We start from the raw sequence: 21,642 nt of genomic DNA, 5'->3' as shown, positions 1-21,642 counted from the left end.
CTTTGTGAGGTTCTTGTTCAGTATGGCTCAGTGATGTCCTCCAAAGCTTCCGAGAAGCTATAATAAGTCTCAAGAAGGAGAGACTGGGCATTGTATCGATCATAAACTTCCACAAGACTTTCCAACACGTCTTCTTCAAGATTTTCTCCTCAAAACATGGCTTCAAATTAGCTCCAATCACCATAGAAGGCAGCAGTAGTGAGTTCTCAAAGTCTTTTGACCCGTTTGGCTCTCTTAACTTTGAGCCAGGGGTGAGATTGGATGCCTCTCAGGTGAAGATGTTTCTCTGATTTGCTCTCGAGGCATTTTCTAACGAGCGTCTGGCAGCTCTTAGGGACGCCCTTCGGGAACTTGACTTCCCATTTGCCTCCATCATTTGGGTATTTCTTGCATGCGAGACGGAACAATAGTAATCCAAGACTCCATACAGCCGATTTTTCATGGCGATCGGCAGGAGTCTTAGAGTCTTTGATGAAGGTGCCCATACCGAAATCCGCAAGCTTTGCGGTCATTTTTCCGGTTCCTTCATTCCTGACGACGAGAATGTTAGCCATATTAATGTCTTGATGACACACTCCGGCTTTCTGGCAGGCCATCACTGCTGTTAGAACCTGTGAGAAGACGTCTTTTGCGTCTTTCATGTTCAGCTCCCCATACTTCGAGGTGTAGTCAAGAAGATCCACTGCACCCGGGATCAGCTCCATAACGATGAAAACGTGCCTGCGTTCAATGAAGAACTCGAGGAGCTTTACAACCTCGGGGATATGCTGAACTCTCTTCATAATTGCGACTTCGAGGGGCATAGTCCTCCTCTTCGGGTCTGCCCAGTCGTACACTTCAGCCAAAGGTATTTTCTTGATGGCTACCTTGGCTTCGTCTTCGATCCGCTCGGCGAAGAAGACACTCCCGAAAGATCCTTCGCCGAGGAGTTCCTTGAAGATAAACCTTTTTGTCATGGTTCTTCCTTTCTCGAGTCCTTGAAGAACAGTTCCATGGAGTCCATGGAGTGGACGTTTCGATCATTAAGAGTGATGCTGATAATCCACGATTCGATAAACATAATTGTGCACACAAGAACACACACAAATATATATATATATATATATATATATATACAAATGTAATATATGTATACAAATGTAATATATATATATATATACATATATATATGTATATATATCATATATGTATATATACATATGTATATATATATATTTATATATATATATGTATATATAATATGTATGTATATATATGTGTATATATATATATATATATATAGTATGTATGTATGTATGTATGTTTGCAAAGACAGACAAATATAGAGGAAGTCGCAAGGGGTCGAAACATCTGGTTCTCAATAAAGCTCCATACTTTAGTTATTAACGTTTGATTTTGCCACATGACCTCCATATATATATGTATATATATATATATATATATATGTATATATTATATATATATGTATGTACATATATTTATATATATATACATATTTATATATATATACATATATTTATATATATATATATATATATATACATATATATATTTATATATATATATATATATATATATATACATATATTTATATATATATATATGTGTGTGTGTGTATTTACCTAGTTGTACCTAGTTGTATTTTACGGGAAGGGGAGCTATGCTCGTGGGGTCCCGTCTTCATATCTCATTTTATCTAAACTATTTTTAAATTCATGTATTGTTTTTGCACACACCACTTTCTCATCTAACTTGTTCCAACTGTCTATTACTCTGTGAGGAAAGCTGTTCTTTTTCAAATCTCTTCTATAGCTGTCTTTTTTTATTTTCTTTCTGTGTCCTCTTGTATTTCTGTCATCCCATTTTATCAGATTCTCTCTATCAGTAATTTCTATGCCTTTCATGATTCTGTAAATAGCTATCAAATCTCCTCTCTCTCTTCTTTGCTCTAGTGTCTGTAGTTCAAGTTTTTCTAGTCTCTCTTCATATGATAGTTTTGAGAGTGTTGGTGCCAGTTTTGTAATTGCTCTTTGTATTCTTTCAAGTTTTTTATACATTTTTTTGTACTTGGTGACCATATCGTTGCTGCATATTCCAATCTTGGTCTTATCAGGGTGATTAGGATTTTCTTCACCATTTCTTCATCCAGGTATGTAAATGCAACTTTGATCGTTCTTATTAGATTATAAGTCTCTCCGAAAATCTTATTTATATGTTTCTCAGGTGACATATTATTCATAACAATGACTCCCAGGTCCTTCTCATTTTCTACTTTTTTTTATTCCTTCTTCTCCCAATTTATATGCTCCTGTTATTCTGTTTTTGCTTTTTCCAAATTCCATTATACTACACTTTTTTGTATTGAACTCCATCTCCCATTTCCTACTCCATTCTTGTACTTTATTTAGATCTCTCTGTAGTGATTCACAATCTTCTTCAGTTTTCACTCTTTTCAGTAGTTTTGCATCATCTGCAAAGAAGCTCATATAGCTTTCTATTCCTTCATCCATATCATTAATATATATAGCAAACACTATTGGGGCCAGAACTGTTCCCTGCAGAACACCGCTTATTACTTCATTCCATTTTGAGTGCTGGTTTCTTATCACTACTCTCATTTTTCTTTCTTGCAAAAAGTCCTCCATCCAATTTAGTAGCTTGCCCTGTATTCCTCCTTCAGTTTCTAATTTCTTAAGCAACTTCTTATGTGGTACTTTGTCAAAAGCTTTCTTTAGATCTAAAAATGCACAGTCTGCCCATCCATCTCTTTCCTGTATTATATCTATTAGTCTTGAATAGAAACATATTAAATTGGTGACGCATGATCGTCCTTGTCTGAATCCAAATTGCCTTGGATTTAACACTTTGTTTTTTTCTAAATATTTTACCCATCTACTTTTGATAATTCTTTCACAAAGTTTTGCTATTGTACTTGTTAGAGAGACTGGTCTATAGTTGGTAGGTTCTTCTTTATTTCCTCCTTTGTATATAGGTACTATGTTTGCTTTTTTCCAATCTTCTGGAACTTTTCCTTCTTTCAAGGAACTATTTAGTATGCTATGTATTTTGTCTGCCAGTTCATTCCTGCATTCTTTTAGTATCCAGTTTGCTATTTCATCTGGTCCATGCGATTTTCTGACATCAAGATTACTCAAGTGTGTTAATATTTCATTCTTTGTTACTTTTATTTCTTCCATAGGGGGGACTTTCTCTTTCCATTCGTTCTCTTCAGGTTGTATGTTCTCCCTTGTAAACACTGATTTAAAATGTTTGTTCATAATTTCCGCCATTTCCAATTATTACGTGTTGGTAGCACATCAAGCCAGTTGTCTTTCATAACGGTCTTTTGGCAGTCGAAAGACTCTGCACCCGTTATCCTTGTTATAATTACCGTTGCAGTTCTCAACACCACACTTATTCGGCATTTTGAATACACAAAATCAGCAAGAAAGAACCTATGAAGAACCAATCAAACAAAATCAGCAAGAACCTATGTAAACAAACACTATCCACTTCTAAATGCAGCCAAGAGCGAAAGACACAGCGAAACAGCCTTACAACTCCACTACTCGTAGCACACTGGACTGGCCTCCTCTAGCGGCGCCAGGCATCTGGGTGTGCACGTCCTGTGTAATAGTAGTCCTTGATATATATGCATATATATGTATGTAAAGACAGACAAATATAGAGGAAGTCCCAAGATGTCGAAACATCTGGTTCTGAATAAAGTTCCATACTTTAGGTATCAACGTTTCATTTTGCCACCTCATCTCCATATATATATGTATATATATATATATATATGTATATATATATATACATATATATATATATACATGTGTGTGTGTGTGTGTGTATATATGATAAATACATGTCCATGTGTATGTATATGTATGTTTATATATACATATATATATGTATACATATATGTATACATATATATGTATATATATATATATATATACATATATGATGTATATATATATATATATATATGTGTGTGTGTGTGTGTGTCTGTATATATAACATATGTATGTATACATACATATATATGTATATACATATGTATATATAAATATATCTATATGCATACATATATACGTTAATGTATATATACATATGTATATATATATATATACATATATATATATATAATATATATGTATATATACTTTTATATATATATATATATATATGTATGTATACTTTTATATATATATAAATATATATATATATATGTATGTATACTTTTATATATATATATAAATATATATATATATACATGTATATATATATATATATGTCTGTGTGTGTGTGTGTGTAGGTGAGGTGGCAAAATGAAAAGTTAAGGCTAGAGTATGGAACTTTATTCAGAACCAGACGTTTCGACCTCTTGGACCTTACTCAGGAAGGCCCAAGAGGTCGAAACGTCTGGTTCTGAATAAAGTTCCATACTCAAGCCTTAACGTTTCATTTTGCCACCTCACCTCCATATTTGTCTGTCTTTACATACTGTATATATATATATATATATATATTTATATATATATCATATACACACACACACACTTCAGCGAATGGACGGCTTGGATGATGTTCTGAAGAAAACTGAAGTCTGTGGATCCCAACGCAAAGAGAAGTGCCTTGTGTTTTTACAGGGTGGGGGGGAAATTGCTCGTGGAGTAGTGGGAAAGTAGGGAAAGAGGAAAAGGGGAGGGATTACTGAGGGAAATGGAAGGAAATGAGGAGGGAGTAGACTTGGCCCAGCCAGACAAGCGAAAGGTAAACAAAAGACTGAGCGATGATGAAATGTCTAATAAAAATGTAAAGATTAGAAGTATAGAGAGGAGCAATACAGTAGAAAGTGACGAGAATATGTTCCAGGGATTTAAAGAGGGTGGGGTGGGACACACCCCCCCCCCCCCCCCCCCGACTGATAAGACAAGAGGAGAGAGTTGATAAGGTGATCGAGGACTTGGAACGTAGGTTAGGTAATGTTGACTCCATTTTCCAGTGAATTGAAAGGTTGGAACAACTAGAGAAGGCAAACAGAAACTTAACTGATGAAATAGAGGACCTAAAAAGACAGTTAAGAAATGTAAAGGAGGAGAATGAGAAATTGAAGAAGAATAGTAATAAAAACAGAGACAATAGCTAAAGAAGCTAAAAATTGGAGAACATCCCAAGAAGGGAATAAGGTTTCATTCACTGACATAGTCAAACAGCAATTGAAAGAACATAATGAAGACTCAGTTATTAAAGTGATGAGACAGAAGGAGAATATAGTAAGAGAATTAGCTGACAAAAAGAAATGTATAATTATATTAGGAATGGAAGAGAAACATAACCCAGACAGAACCACAAGAATCAAGGAAGAAAATGAAAGAGTAAGCAGTTTATTAAAATTAGTCCAGGAAGATGAACCAGAAATTATAAAGGAAATTAATTAAAAATTCAGACTCGGAAAATATAGTACAGATAAGACCAGACCAATTAAGATTAAATTCAGGTCACAAACAACGGCAGAGAAAATTCTATCCAAAACAGGGAAACTAGCAACAAATGATCAATATAAAAAGGTATGGATAAAAAGAGAAATGAATAAGGAGGAAAGAGAGGCAGAAAAGTAGAAAAGACTTGAAGCTAAGGCAAAAAACAAGGAAAGAACGGAGTCAGAGAAAGAGAGATTCTATTGGAGAGTAGTGAACATGAAAATAAAGCAGTTCGACATACAAAAGAAAAACACAAGGGAAACAGAGAACACAATGGAAGTGGCAGAAAACTAAGAGCGTCTTACACAAATATAGATGGATTGATAACAGGATTGAATGAGCTGAATGATTATTTGAAAGAAAAAGAACCGGACATAATGGGAATTGTAGAAACAAAATTAAAAGGCCCACTACCACCCAACAGTGTAGGACATGATGCATACAATTATTGGATTAGAAACAGAGAGAAAAAACAAGGGGGTGGAGTTATGTTCCTGACTAAGAAGGATATAAACGTGAAAGGTGTCATATATGGAAAGAATACAGTAGAGATGATTATGATAGAAGTGGAAGACCGAGATAAGAAGAGCAGAAAATTTGTGATCAATTATGTGCCTCCGAAAACAGCCTCATGGGAGGAGAGTGAACATAAAAGTATGTTCGAGGACACAAAGATAGCATTAACTAAAATAATGGAAGATGGAGGAAGAATAGTTATGATGGGCGACTTTAATTGCAAAGAAATCTGCTGGGAAGAAATGACAGTAAAGAGTGGTGATGACTCATGGGGAAATGCTCTACTTGAGATGATTACTGACCATTCAATGACACAATGGATACAAGAGAACACTAGGTATAGAAATGAAGAAGAACCATCGAGACTAGACTTAATAATTACATCTGAACCTAGAATAGTGGACAAGATTGAATATAAAACACCAATAGGTAAAAGTGACCACATATTGATTGAACTGGAACTTAATGAAGAAAAATATATGAAAAGAAATGAACAATATAGAAAAGGAAGAATGATGTATGAAAAAACAAACTTTGATAAAATAAGAGAATTCTTCCAACAAGAAAACTGGGAAGAAATATACAAAGAAGAAACATCAGTGGAAGAGAAATGGAATATTTTGACAAAAAATTACAAAAAAGGAGTGGAAAAGTATGTCCCAAGACAAAAACAAGAAAAAGAATATGTAAAATGCTGGTACAACAAAAGTTGTAGGGAGTTAAAAGACAAAAGAGACAAAGCCTGGACCAGATGGAAAAAAGACAGAAGACCTGAAAAATGGAAAATATATACTGGTTATAGAAATGAATATGTACAAAAGTGCAGAGAGGAAAAAAGAAAATATGAAAAAGATGTTATAGAAAAGTGTAAAGATCAACCAAAACTGTTCTACAGATTTGTAAACAATAAACTGAAAAACAAAAAAGACTTGGAGAAATTAAGACAAGGAGGAGTTGAATACACTGAGGAAATGGAAATGGCAGAAATTATGAACAAACATTTTAAATCAGTGTTTACAAGGGAAAATATACAACCTGAAGAGATTGAGTGGAAAGAAAAAGTCCCCCCTATGGAAGAAATAGAAGTAACAAAGAATGAAATATTGACACACTTGGGTAATTTTGATGTCAGAAAATCGCATGGGCCAGATGAAATAGCAAACTGGATTCTGAAAGAATGCAGGAATGAACTGGCAGACAAAATACATAGCATAATAAGCAGTTCCTTAAAAGAAGGAAACGTTCCAGAAGATTGGAAAAAAGCAAATATAGTACCTATATATAAAGGAGGAAATAAAGAAGAACCTACCAACTATAGACCAGTCTCTCTAACAAGTACAATAGCAAAAATTTGTGAAAGAATTATCAAAAGTAGATGGGTAAAATACTTGGAAAAAAACAACGTACTAAATCCAAGGCAATTTGGATTCAGACAAGGACAATCATGCGTCACCAATTTAATGTTTCTATTCAAGGCTAATAGATGTAATACAAGAAAGAGATGGATGGGCTGATTGTGCATTTCTAGACCTAAAAAAAGCTTTTGACAAAGTACCACATAAGAAGTTGCTTAAGAAACTAGAATATGAAGGAGGAATACAAGGTAAATTGCTAAATTGGATGGAAGACTTTTTGCAAGAAAGAAAAATGAGAGTAGTGATAAGAGACCAGCACTCAAAATGGAATGAAGTAATAAGCGGTGTCCCGCAGGGAACAGTTTTGGCCCCAATAATGTTTGTTATATATATTAATGATATGGATGAAGGAATTGAAAGCTATATGAGCTTCTTTGCAGATGATGCAAAACTACTGAAAAGAATGAAAACTGAAGAAGATTGTGAATCACTACAGAGAGATCTAAATAAAGTACAAGAATGGAGTAGGAAGTGGGAGATGGAGTTCAATACAAAAAAGTGTAGTATAATGGAATTTGGAAAAAGCAAAAACAGAATAACAGGATCATATAATTTGGGAGAAGAAGGAATAAAAAAAAATAGAAAATGAGAAGGACCTGGGAGTCATTGTTATAATATGTCACCTGAGAAACATATAAATAAGATTTTTGGAGAAACTTATAATTTAATAAGAACAATCAAAGTTGCATTTACATACCTGGATGAAGAAATGGTGAGGAAAATCCTAATCACCCTGATAAGACCAAGATTGGAATATGCAGCAACGATATGGTCACCAAGTACAAAAAAATGTATAAAAAAAACTTGAAAGAATACAAAGAGCAATTACAAAATTGGCACCAACACTCTCAAAACTATCATATGAAGAGAGACTACAAAAACTTAAACTACAGACACTAGAGCAAAGAAGAGAGAGAGGAGATTTGATAGCTATTTACAGAATCATGAAAGGCATAGAAATTACTGATAGAGAGAATCTGATAAAATGGGATGACAGAAATACAAGAGGACACGGAAAGAAAATAAAAAAAGACAGCTATAGAAGAGATTTGAAAAAGAACAGCTTTCCTCACAGAGTAATAGACAGTTGGAACAAGTTAGATGAGAAAGTGGTGTGTGCAAAAACAATACATGAATTTAAAAATAGTTTAGATAAAATGAGATATGAAGACGGGACCCCACGAGCATAGCTCCCCTTCCCGTAAAATACAACTAGGTAAATACACAGACACACACACACGCTCGTCGAAGCAACACCGCCCGTCGTCGCTGTCGTCGCGCGACCAAGAAGAAGAGGATTTACGACGAAAAAGGAAAACCTGGTTTGTATTGTAGGGGTGGGGAGTGAACGTGAGTGCCCGAAATGGTATCTATGCAGTGCTAGTTAATTTTATTAACTCGAAATTAGCAAAAATGAATGAAAACGACTCGAAAGCCAGTTGCGAATCAGAGCCATCTGGCGGCAATCCACTGAACCGCGATGTAAACAAACAACAAAGCACGTGTTACGACAATGATTTCATAGGGTTTGGTAAGTACGAAAGAAAGAACTTAAGTAGATTATTAGAGATAGAGAGAGAGATGAGCAAAAATAGGACTCGGTGGGATAATGAAATCATGGACGTAAGAAAAGAGGTCATTGGTTTAATAGATTGTTTAACTAAAGCTAACCATGAAATTTCTGACCTAAGAAAAACTAACTTGGATCTTACAAACGAAATTAAAGAAATGAAAAGAGACATAAATGAACTGAAGAATGACAATGAAAAGAAGAAAACTAATGATAATAACAATAGCGAAAATCTAAAGCAGGAAGTGAACAACAAATTACAAGAATTGACACAAAAGATCGAAGAAAACTTAGGTGGGGACAGTATCCTGGAAATTAAGTGGAAAGAAAATATTGAAAATAAAGAAATTGCTTTCAAAGAAATAGTCAAGCAGCAAATGCAAGATAATGCAAAAGACACAATCATTCAAGTGATTAACGAAAAAGCAAATTGGGTCAGGGATACAGTAGATAGGAAGAAATGTATTGTGGTTTATGGGCTTAAAGAAAAACAAGGATTGGCGAGGTACATGAGAGAAAAAGAGACCGCAGTAGAAATCCTTAATGAAATTCAGGGGGGAGACAGTGATTCAGGCACAGACCTAGAAGAGACTTACAGAATTGGTCGCTATATTAAGGATAGGAATCGACCTCTAAAGATAACACTAAGGTCACAAATGGTAGTAGAAGACATATTTGAAAAAGTAGGTAACTTGGCAAAGAGTGAAAAATACAATAAGATATGGATAAAAAGAGAAATGAGTACTGAGGAATTAGAAAAAGAAAAGGCACTAAGAGAAGAAGCAAAGGAAAAAAACTTGAAAAGATCGGAGACAGAATGCAAAGAATTCCAGTGGAGAGTAATAGACTTGAGATTAAGACAATGGCGCTTCAAAATGAAAAAACCAAGGGAAGAAGAAACCAGGGAGAAGGAAGAAAATTAAAAGTGGCCTATACCAACATTGACGGACTAATTTCGGGACTGAACGAACTCAATGATTATCTGTTAGAAGCAAAACCAGACATAATGGGAATTGTAGAGACTAAACTAAGAGGTGAAATACCATCCACTGTTATCGGACAAGGTTTATACAACTACTGGATAAAAAACAGGGACAAGAAACAGGGAGGGGGAATCATGTTCTTGGCCAAGAAAGACCTAAAGGTGACAAAAATTGCAGAGGGCAAAGGTAATGTTGAATTGATCATGATAAAAGTCGAAGGCAAGAATATGAAAAGTAGAAAGTTTGTGGTGACTTATGTGCCTCCAAAAACAAGCGCTTGGAAAGAAAACGAACATACAAAAATGCTAGATGATACAAGAAAATCACTCAATGAGATACTAATGGGTAAGGGAAATCTGGTAATTATGGGGGACTTCAATTGCAAAGAAATTTGTTGGGACAGCATGACAGTGCAAGGAGGAGATGACTCGTGGGGCAATGTACTGCTAGATATGACCATGGAGTACACAATGACCCAATGGGTCCGTGAAAACACAAGGTACAGAAATAATGAAGAGCCATCGAAACTAGATCTAATATTTACAACAGAGCCTGAAATAGTGCATAAAGTCCAGTATGAGACACCAATTGGAAAGAGTGACCATGTACTCATCGAAACTGTACTAAAGGAAGAAATAGACATAGAGAGGAACGAAAAGCATAGGAAAGGAAGACTGATGTACAACAAAACCGACTTTACAAAACTAAAGACATTCTTCCGGAATGCAAACTGGGAAATATTTTACAGGGAAGAAACAACAGTGGAAGAGAAATGGAATATATTGATGGAAAACTACAATGAAGGTGTAAACAGGCATGTACCAAGACAAAAGCGAGAGAGAGAGTACATTAAATGTTGGTTCAACAAAAGATGCAGCAAGGCAAAAGACAGAAGGGACAAAGCTTGGAAAAGGTGGAGAAAAGACAAAAAACAAAGCAAATGGCAAATTTATGTTAACTATAGAAATGAGTATGTTAATGTGAGAAGAGAGGAAAAAAGGAACCATGAGAAGGATATTATAGACAAATGCAAAGAGCAACCCAAACTATTCTATCGGTATATGAGTGGTAAACTTAAAAACAAACAGGAAATGGTGAAACTATGCCAAGGAAACATAGAATACACAGAAGATTTAGAGATGGCCGAAGTCATGAACAATCACTTTAAATCTGTTTTCACCAGAGAGAAAATACCAAATTGTGACATAGATAAAAACAAGAAATCTCCCCTCATGAATGAGTTTACAGCATCACTAAAGGAAATATCAGAACATTTATCAAGGCTGGATGTCAGAAAATCAAATTGGATTCTAAAGGAGTGCAAAGAAGAACTAACAGACAAAATACACATCTTAATAAACAGCTCACTCAAAGAAGGAAAGATACCCGAGGACTGGAAAAACGCTAACATTGTACCAATACACAAAGGAGGAAACAAAGAAGAACCCACCAACTATAGGCCAGTATCACTAACAAGCACCATAGCCAAAATTTGTGAGAAAATAATCAAGAACAGATGGGTAAAACATCTGGAAGACAATGACATATTAAACCCAAGACAATTCGGATTCAGACAAGGAAGATCATGCTCCACAAACTTAATATGCTTTTACTCAAGACTAATAGACATAGTGCAAGAAAGAAATGGATGGGCTGATTGTGCATTCCTAGACTTGCAAAAAGCCTTTGACAAAGTACCACACAGAAAACTACTAAAAAAACTGGAACACATAGGAGGAATACAGGGAAACCTACTAAAATGGATAGAGGACTTTCTGACTGGTAGAAAGATGAGAGTAGTGCTCAGAGAAAAATATTCAGACTGGAAAGAGGTGATCAGTGGAGTACCGCAAGGATCTGTGCTGGCACCAATAATGTTTGCTATCTATATGAATGACATGGACGAGGACGTGAACTGCTACATGAACTTCTTTGCCGATGACGCCAAACTGCTAAGGAAAATAGAAACTGATGAGGACTGTGAAGCACTGCAAGAAGACCTAAATAGGGTATGGAACTGGAGTCAGAAATGGGAAGTGGACTTTAATACTAAGAAGTGTAGCATAATGGAGTTTGGAAAAAGCAAAAACAGAATATCAGGAAAATATACAATTGGAACCAAAGAAGTAAAGAAAGTAGGATCCGAAAAAGATTTGGGAGTAATTATCCCGAACGACTTGTCCTATGATATACAGGTTAACAAAATTGTCGGGGAGACTTACAACTTGCTAAGATCAATAAAAGTGGCGTTTACATACTTGGACGAAGACATGATAAAAAAAATATTGGTTACATTGATAAGGCCTAGATTAGAGTATGCGGCGACATTGTGGTCCCCCAGTACCAAAAAGAATATAAAGAAAATAGAAAGAATCCAAAGAGCAGCTACAAAAATGGCACCTGCACTTGCAAACCTATCATACGAGGAGAGATTGGCTAAACTGGAGTTACCGACACTGGAGCAAAGAAGAGAGAGAGGTGACCTATTGACCATCTACAGAATCATGAGAGGCACAGAGGTACTCGATAGAGAGAACTTACTTAACTGGGACAAAAGAAACACAAGAGGACATGGAAAGAAAATCAAAAAACATAGCTTTTGAAGAGAACTGAAGAAAAACAGTTTTCCTCATAGAGTTTTGGACACTTGGAACAAACTGGACAATGAAATAGTATGCGCAAAAACCATTCATGAGTTTAAAAACAAACTAGACACTGCAAGATACAAAGGCGGGACATCACGAGCATAGCTCCCCTTCCCGCAAAATACAACTAGGTAAATACACACACACACACACACACACACACACACTGAATGGTCACCAATGCAGATATTAATCTTTTTCCACCACATTAACTTTTCACTTTAGTTCCATCATCACAATTGAGACTTACAGTGAGCTTGAGGGAGATATATGGGGAAACTTATATTTTGTGAAGCCAAGGACTCGAACTCAGATTGGACGTACTAAGTGAACAGTGACTCTAACCACTGCGCCAGTGTTTAGTATCACCGTTCACTTGGTTGCTGCATATGTCTCCATCGACCTAATTGTCAGTCTTCATCGTGATGATGTACTGGGTGGCTAATGAGTGCGCGAAGTAAGAGTTAAATTTTATATTTAGATACCACAAAATGACACAATCACAAATGCGTGCACCTGCATACAAGGCTGCTCAGATACTGACGCCACGCTCCAATTCGCGTCAAAACAAAGGCGCGCATCGCATCTGCGATATACAACACAACCAAATCTTGTACCTAATATAAATACATAATAACATGATATAAATAATACAATAAATAACAAAAGAACAAGATACAGTTCTACACCACACCAACACTTCGACATGGAATTAAAGTGAAAAGTTGTGGTTGAAATATATATATTTGTGTGTATATATATATATATATATATATAATATAATTATATATATATATATAAATATACATATATATATATGTATACATGTATATGGATGATGTTGTGACTGCATGAGGAGGAATGGGCGGGGAAGTGGGGGGTGGGGTAGTATGTGTGAGTAAATTTTGACGCAGCCCGAAGGGATTTCTCCCCGTCCTCACCTTATATGCAAATGGGGACGGAGAGGGGGGGTCGCCGATTAAATGAAGCGGCCTCGCTGTGGATGTACTGTGTCTTGCGACACTGCTTCTGACCCAGGGCGGTGGGCAGGGTGCAGGGATGACCCGTCATCCAGGAGGTGCTCAGATGAGAGGAAGGGTGGGAGGGGTGTGGAGTGTATTTAGGGATGAAATGGGTGGGAGTGTTTTTATGCCTTTCCCTTTTTGGCTACCTCCCTTGGAAGGGGGAAAAAGCCTTGGTATATGTATGTATGTATACATGTATATATATATATACATATGTGTGTGTGTTTGTGTGTATACATATATATCCATATACATTATATATATATATATATATGTATATCCATATACATATGTCTTTTTTCAACCACAAATCACTTTTAATTCCATGCCATCTCAGTCGAGACTGTTGTTTAAGGTCAGGTGCAGCACAAATTGTAATTGTAAGATGTAGATTTTTCACCTCTTTCCTTGTCTGCAGATATTAATGTAAACCATGTTTTTCCTGGCATACTTAAACAGTGCTCTGTCTCATATTTTTATGGGTGGAAACTTCATATCACACTATGTGGTAGAAGCTGTATGTAATGAGATGATTAATGGATTAATTAGGTATATGGTTGAAGAGCTATTGGTGCGTAGATCTGCTTTGCTACTGTGACGGAAAAATTGGGATAGCTGGAGGCATTCGTTGGAATTTAAAACGTGGACGAGCTGAGGATTCGAACCCAGCTAACCCGTAACAAAGTTATAGTGACTTAAACCGGTGAATTGAAACTTTTAGGTACATTTCTTGTTCTGGCGAGGTACTAAGGCTGTATCGTCTCTCAGAGGTTAGACCGATGATACTGCAGGGAACTCTCAAGGCTACAACTTTTCATCCTTTTTACCATTCCTCAGTCTCTTACTGGATCATGCTTTTCCTTATATTTGACACCGAATTAATCCATTGATTTTTATGATACCCTCTCTGTATGTCCGCTGGTGGCACAGTGTAAAGCGTGCTGACCTGGTATTCGTTTAATTGTGGGTTCAAATCCCGCACTGCTCTCAGGTTGCCAGCAATGACTGTTACCTGCCTCAACAGATCATGTCCATAAGACAAAGATCACGGCTTCGACTCTTTGCTACCTTCCCAAAGAGTCGACATATTCGGAACACAAATGGCCCCAGACGAGAAACCGACGACAGAGCTTTAATGGCTCGATCCTCTTTTATTGAGTTCGACTGGCGGTTCATCAAGCTTCGATATTAAATAAAGCGGTACAGAGCGATGAAATTCAAAAACTTCTGTGTATATTAAATTAATACGAAGCCCGTCAGTGTTTTTCTGTGACCGAGATCATTACCAATTGTTTATGTGGTTAACAAAAAGTCACTCGAGAAATTAGGCCCTTTGTCAAGTTGCCAATTGACATTTTTTTACACTGAGTGACTTTTATATTATCTAAATTGTTTTCATTTTTCATATCTATTTTATTTTATCTTTACTTAATATTGTCATATATTCTTATCATTTATCTGATATTCATTATAATCATCTTGTTTTATTTGATTAATTTTCTTTTTATATATAGCTTTGAGTTGATTTATATTCAGATGAAGTGCTCCAGATTAAAAGGTGGTAGATTTTCTTGAAGTCCACCTAGTCCACTCCATCATGGCTGTTGGTATAATTTATTCAGCTGAGGGAAGTACCCCGTTGGTCTATAGACACAAAACGTAAGCCCGGAAGAGACTTGTAAGACTCGTCTCAAAATTGTTCCTGTATCAGGAAATCCTTTATTATTTTTCTTATTGAAACAAAGTATTTTTTTCAACGAAAACTATATATATCTTGAGAAGGGACTGGTAATTTTCATTCACGACCCGTGGACAAACCAAAATATTCTTCTTTAAAGTATTCATTTTTTTTTTTCTTGTAATCTTCAGTCAACTTACAACTGGAATCTCTTAAAGATATCATTTTAGTTTCGTAATCAAATTTAAAATTTTGTCTCAGTATAAAATATTTGTTGTGTAACTCATTTCTTTGTGAGGTTCTTGTTCAGTATGGCTCAGTGATGTCCTCCAAAGCTTCCGAGAAGCTATAATAAGTCTCAAGAAGGAGAGACTGGGCATTGTATCGATCATAAACTTCCACAAGACTTTCCAACACGTCTTCTTCAAGATTTTCTCCTCAAAACATGGCTTCAAATTAGCTCCAATCACCGTAGAAGGCAGCAGTAGTGAGTTCTCAAAGTCTTTTGACCCGTTTGGCTCTCTTGACTTTGAGCCAGGGGTGAGATTGGATGCCTCTCAGGTGAAGACGTTTCTCTGATTTGCTCTCGAGGCATTTTCTAACGAGCGTCTGGCAGCTCTTAGGGACGCCCTTCGGGAACTTGACTTCCCATTTGCCTCCATCATTTGGGTATTTCTTGCACGCGAGACGGAACAATAGTAATCCAAGACTCCATACAGCCGATTTTTCATGGCGACCGGCAGGAGTCTCAGAGTCTTTGATGAAGGTGCCCATACCGAAATCCGCAAGCTTTGCGGTCATTTTTCCGGTTCCTTCATTCCTGACGACGAGAATGTTAGCCATATTAATGTCTTGATGGCACACTCCGGCTTTATGGCAGGCCATCACTGCTGTTAGAACCTGTGAGAAGACGTCTTTTGCGTCTTTCATGTTCAGCTCCCCATACTTCGAGGTGTAGTCAAGAAGATCCACTGCACCCGGGATCAGCTCCATAACGATGAAAACGTGCCTGCGTTCAATGAAGAACTCGAGGAGCTTTACAACCTCGGGGATATGCTGAACTCTCTTCATAAGTGCGACTTCGAGGGGCATAGTCCTCTTCTTTGGGTCTGCCCAGTCGTACACTTCAGCCAAAGGTATTTTCTTGATGGCTACCTTGACTTCGTCTTCGATCCGCTCGGCGGAGAAGACACTCCTGAAAGATCCTTCGCCGAGGAGTTCCTTTGTCATGGTTCTTCCTTTCTCGAGTCCTTGAAGAACAATTCCATGGACTCCATGGAGTGGACGTTTCGATCATTAAGAGTGATGCTGATAATCCACGATTCGGGAAACAGAATTGCGTACACGCACACACACAAATATATATATATATATATATATATATATATATATTTATTTTATATATATATATATTTATATATATAATAAGTGTATATATTATGTATAAATATATATATACATATTTATACATATGTATATACACATGTGTATATATATATATATAAATGTAATATATATATATATATATATATATATATATATATATATGAATGTAAATACGTACATATAAATACATTCATATACATACATACATATATATGTATATATATTATATATATAAGTACATATAATATATATATATATATGTACATGTATATATAATATATGTATGTGTGTGTATATATATATATATTTATATATGTATATATTATATACATATATATGTATGTTTGCAAAGACAGACAAATATAGAGGAAGTCGCAAGGGGTCAAAACATCTGGTTCTGAATAAACCTCCATACTTTACTTATTGTTTGATTTTGCCACCTCACCTCCATATATATATATATATATATATATATATATATATATATATATACATATAAATATATGTGTATATATATATATACATACATATATATATATTTATATATATATATATATACATCACAAGACGAAAATGTAGTAGCACATTTAGTAAAATGTTTTAAATAACCCACTATCGGAGAAACAAAGCAAAGGAGACAGACGAACTGTATATTTCGACCACTACTGTGGTCCTCTACAGCAGTATGGATACAAGATAAGATGTACAAGAATTTATACAGTGAGAAAGGTACAAAGTAGGAACAAGGGGAGGTGGCTCAAGTCACATGTCCGAGGTGGGGCGGATTCGGTAATGGTAATAATTTATTCACAGGATAAGTTGTTATACAATCAGGTGACCATTGCCCTTTTGATGTGTTGAAATTTGGCAAGTGTTTAATGAGGAAAGATTCAACTATCTTTCTCCTGAAGCTACAATTGGATTTATAAATTAATTCTGGATTGTTCCAATCTATGCGGTGATCTTTTGTTGATGTATGGAGGAAGACCGCGGAGTTGTTTTGCGCATACCTGACAGAGTTTTTGTGCTCTTTTACTCTGGTGTTGAGGTCCCTACCAGTTTGACCCCAGTAGACCTCATTACAGTCTTTACACGGTAGTTTATATACTCCTAGGTTTTTATCTGATTTGGGTTTTTGATGTATATTTACTACCTTATGTATTTTAGGGATACCGTAAAAGTTGGGTAACTGAGGGTTGATCACTAGAAAATTATTATTGAAAAACTCATTTCCAACTATCTTCCGCGCTTGTTTGTTGAAATCAGTCACTGTGTTTTTAAGTGGGTTTTTGGTCAGCTGTTCATAAGTCTCTCTGTCCTCTAATAGGTCAAATACTTTCGAATTATTATCTGATTCTAGTGATCAACCCTCATTTACCCAACTTTTACGGTCTCCCTAAAATACATAAAGAGGGAACCCCACTTAGACCTATAATTTCCAACAGGAATTCGTGCACAAACAGATTGTCTAAGTGGCTCACTCGTTTACTTTCGCCGTTCGTGGGTACTTTTTCCAATTCACATATCAAGCATTCGGAGGATTTCATCAATAAAATCAAGAACCACCATATACCTGCTAATAACAAATTACTAAGCCTCGATATAGTCTCTCTCTTCACTAACGTCAATACAGATGAAGTATTAAATTTCTTGGAAACCAAACTACATCCATACCACGAACAATTTCCCTTGCCTATTCCTAAAATCTTAAAATTAATCAAACTATGTATCACAACTAATGTTTTTTCCTTAAAAGATAATTTTTTCAAGCAAAAGTTTGGATGTAGTATGGGCTCTAATCTCTCCCCAGTATTATCTAACCTTTATATGGAATACTTCGAAACCGTGTTGCTACCGGACATAAAACCACCCGACATGATCTGGTTTAGATACGTTGATGATATTTTTACGTTTTGGGACAATAGTTGGGGACCATTTAATGACTTTTACATCAAGCTTAATAATTTGTCACCTAATATAAAATTTAAAGTCGAATGGGAAGAGGACAACAGCATTCCCTTTCTGGACATATTAGTGATCAGAAGTCATGGACATTTGGATTTTACAGTATATAGAAAGCCCACGCATACTGGTAGCTATTTACATTTTTTTTAGTTACCATCCAGAAAGGGTTAAACTAAGTGTTGCTTCGGGCCTCTATTTAAGAGCATTAAGAATTTGTAGTGTTAAATTTTTAAATAAAGAATTAGATACAATAAACTTACAATTGAGCAAATTAGGTTATCCAACTTGGTTGTTGACAAAAGCTCTTAGCAAGGCAAAAATCAGCTATTATAAGAACTCTTCCCAAACAAACAACCAGCACAATTGGGATAATACTTGTATAAAGATCCCATACAACCATTTATTGGACGAAGCTTCTAATATGTTACCACAATATAAGATTAAATTGGTCAACTATCCTAATAACATTTTTCATAAGGTAGTAAATATACATCAAAAACCCAAATCAGATAAAAACCCAGGAGTATATAAACTACCGTGTAAAGACTGTAATGAGGTCTACTGGGGTCAAACTGGTAGGGACCTCAACACCAGAGTAAAAGAGCACAAAAACTCTGTCAGGTATGCGCAAAACAACTCCGCGGTCTTCCTCCATACATCAACAAAAGATCACCGCATAGATTGGAACAATCCAGAATTAATATATAAATCCAATTGTAGCTTCAGGAGAAAGATAGTTGAATCTTTCCTCATTAAACACTTGCCAAATTTCAACACATCAAAAGGGCAATGGTCACCTGATTGTATAACAACTTATCCTGTGAATAAATTATTACCATTACCGAATCCGCCCCACCTCGGACATGTGACTTGAGCCACCTCCCCTTGTTCCTACTTTGTACCTTTCTCACTGTATAAATTCTTGTACATCTTATCTTGTATCCATACTGCTGAAGAGGACCACAGTAGTGGTCGAAATATACAGTTCGTCTGTCTCCTTTGCTTTGTTTCTCCGATAGTGGGTTATTTAAAACATATATATACATATTATATATATATATATATATACATACATATATACATATATATATATATACATATATATATACATATATATATATATATATACATACATATATATATATATATATATATATATATATATATATCAAGGACTACTATTGAACAGGTCGTCCACACCCAAATTCCTGGCTCCGCTAGCGGAGGTCATTGCTTTCTTTGTAACCTAACATTTTATATTGGACAAATATATCAAAACTAGAAACCTAACATTGTATATAGGACAAATATATCAACAACTGACTTATTCAGTGCAGTATAAGTTAATATAAATTTTTATAGTGAAATAAGAAAATGTTTTTAAGGCACTGTTATGCTTTGAAATACCCATTTTAGCCGGACTTAACATATATCATTGTATGAGGTTAGTGGACACTTTAAAGAAACCCAAGTTGATGCTGTTTTACATTTTACAAAATGGATTATAGTTAAACCTTTGTGATTGCAAAGAAGCATTCACACAAATAAACAGACATAGAAGCAAAAGCTCACCAGACTGCAGCGATTAATCAGGAACGCAAGTTGCTGTTGTTTTACATTTTACAAAATGGATTATAGTTAAACCTTTGTGATTGCAAACAAACATTCACACAAATAAACAGACATAGAAGCAAAAGCTTACCAGACTGCAGCGATTAACAGCAAGCCGGGCCTTCTTTACAGAGGTCTAGAGAAGGACTGCATTCTTCTGCTGGTCTTTCTCTAGGTTGTGGAGTCATTTCAGAAGAACATTTGCCAGACGACGGAACATCTTGGGACAGTCAATGTCAATCGAACTGAAGCTGGCCAGTGTCGACAAGATCTCCATCAGTCTTTTCTGGCAGCAGGAACGGTGACGGGCTTCATTGATGAAACACAGTCCACATCTGACAAGATCAAAAGTGCACACATGTGGAGTTGTCAGGGAACCTCTGGACACTGCCTCGATAAAGTCCTTAAGGTCACTGGTCACAAGATTTTGCTCGGCGCTGAAGACCACATCGTCCGCGCACTTCGTTTCAAGCCACCCCGCCACATAGGCCGCACTGCACTCTTCATTCACAGTCAGTGTCACTTCTGTGGTGCACCTCTCAATAGAGGCTGCATCCTCTAGGTCAATTGCAGTCCTCAAGCAGGTATGTTCCTTCGACACAGGGTGGACATCGATGGACTGGAGGTTTACGGCAGTATATATCGTGAGCCGCTGCTTGCATGCGGAGAAGACATCCCCAGTGGTCATGAAAGAGTTTGCACCAGTTGATTGACGGTAGACTGAGAACTCATCCTCAAGCCGGTCACTCTGGATCTCACGCAGCAGGACATAATGGAAGTCAGCGTTTCTGAAGAAGTAGCGGTAAACGGCAGTCAGTCCCTGCATACTCTGCACTAGTTCATTGTTGGTGTCATGGGTGAAACACTTGATTCGATTTGCTCCATGTCCTGAAGAAGCCTCTTGGAAAATCAACAGGAAAGTCTGCAGGCTGGTTGACTGGGGATCCTGAAGAGCTCGATATGGATCGTTCATGCGCTGATCTTGCCCCTTCCCAGATACATTCACTAAATTCCACTAGTTGATGATGATTTGGATGAACTTAGCAGTGTCATGACATCGTCTGAGCTTCAATGAAGCCACAACCTTTTCATTGAAGATCTTCAAGACATGCTGTACAATTTGTAGTTGAAGTTGTGAGTGGTTGACAGCAAATTTAGTGAGGGGAGTAGTCTTGAGAATGCTGCCTTTCTCTGACTCTTACAGTTCCTTGACGTCAGGAAATGATGCTGTTGTTTTATTGTCAAGACTGATCTTCTGGCACTTCTCACTGATCCAGTTGTTGCGGATGCACTTCAGAAGATGCACTGTGTCAAAAAGGAGAAGCCAGACACGATCTTTGTCAAGAGGATAGTTGG

General features: G+C 36.3%; 2 protein-coding genes across 2 annotated transcripts; both read right to left on the bottom strand.

The window, feature by feature from the left end:
• Positions 1–206: 206 nt before the first annotated feature.
• On the bottom strand, positions 207–956 carry LOC143022937 (serine/threonine-protein kinase pim-1-like). Its single transcript, XM_076181355.1, has one exon. The coding sequence runs from the start codon at positions 954–956 to the stop codon at positions 207–209; it is 750 nt and encodes a 249-aa protein (XP_076037470.1).
• Positions 957–15,819: 14,863 nt separating this feature from the next.
• LOC143022936 (serine/threonine-protein kinase pim-1-like) lies at positions 15,820–16,554 on the bottom strand. The gene has a single exon (XM_076181354.1). The coding sequence runs from the start codon at positions 16,552–16,554 to the stop codon at positions 15,820–15,822; it is 735 nt and encodes a 244-aa protein (XP_076037469.1).
• Positions 16,555–21,642: the final 5,088 nt, after the last annotated feature.

The sequence above is a fragment of the Oratosquilla oratoria genome, unplaced genomic scaffold (assembly GCF_046742065.1).
Source record: "Oratosquilla oratoria isolate Oo_2021 unplaced genomic scaffold, ASM4674206v1 SCAFFOLD235, whole genome shotgun sequence".
NCBI classification, from domain to species: domain Eukaryota; kingdom Metazoa; phylum Arthropoda; class Malacostraca; order Stomatopoda; family Squillidae; genus Oratosquilla; species Oratosquilla oratoria.
Note: the sequence above shows the minus strand (reverse complement) of the source record. Positions and strands in the feature narration are given on the sequence as shown.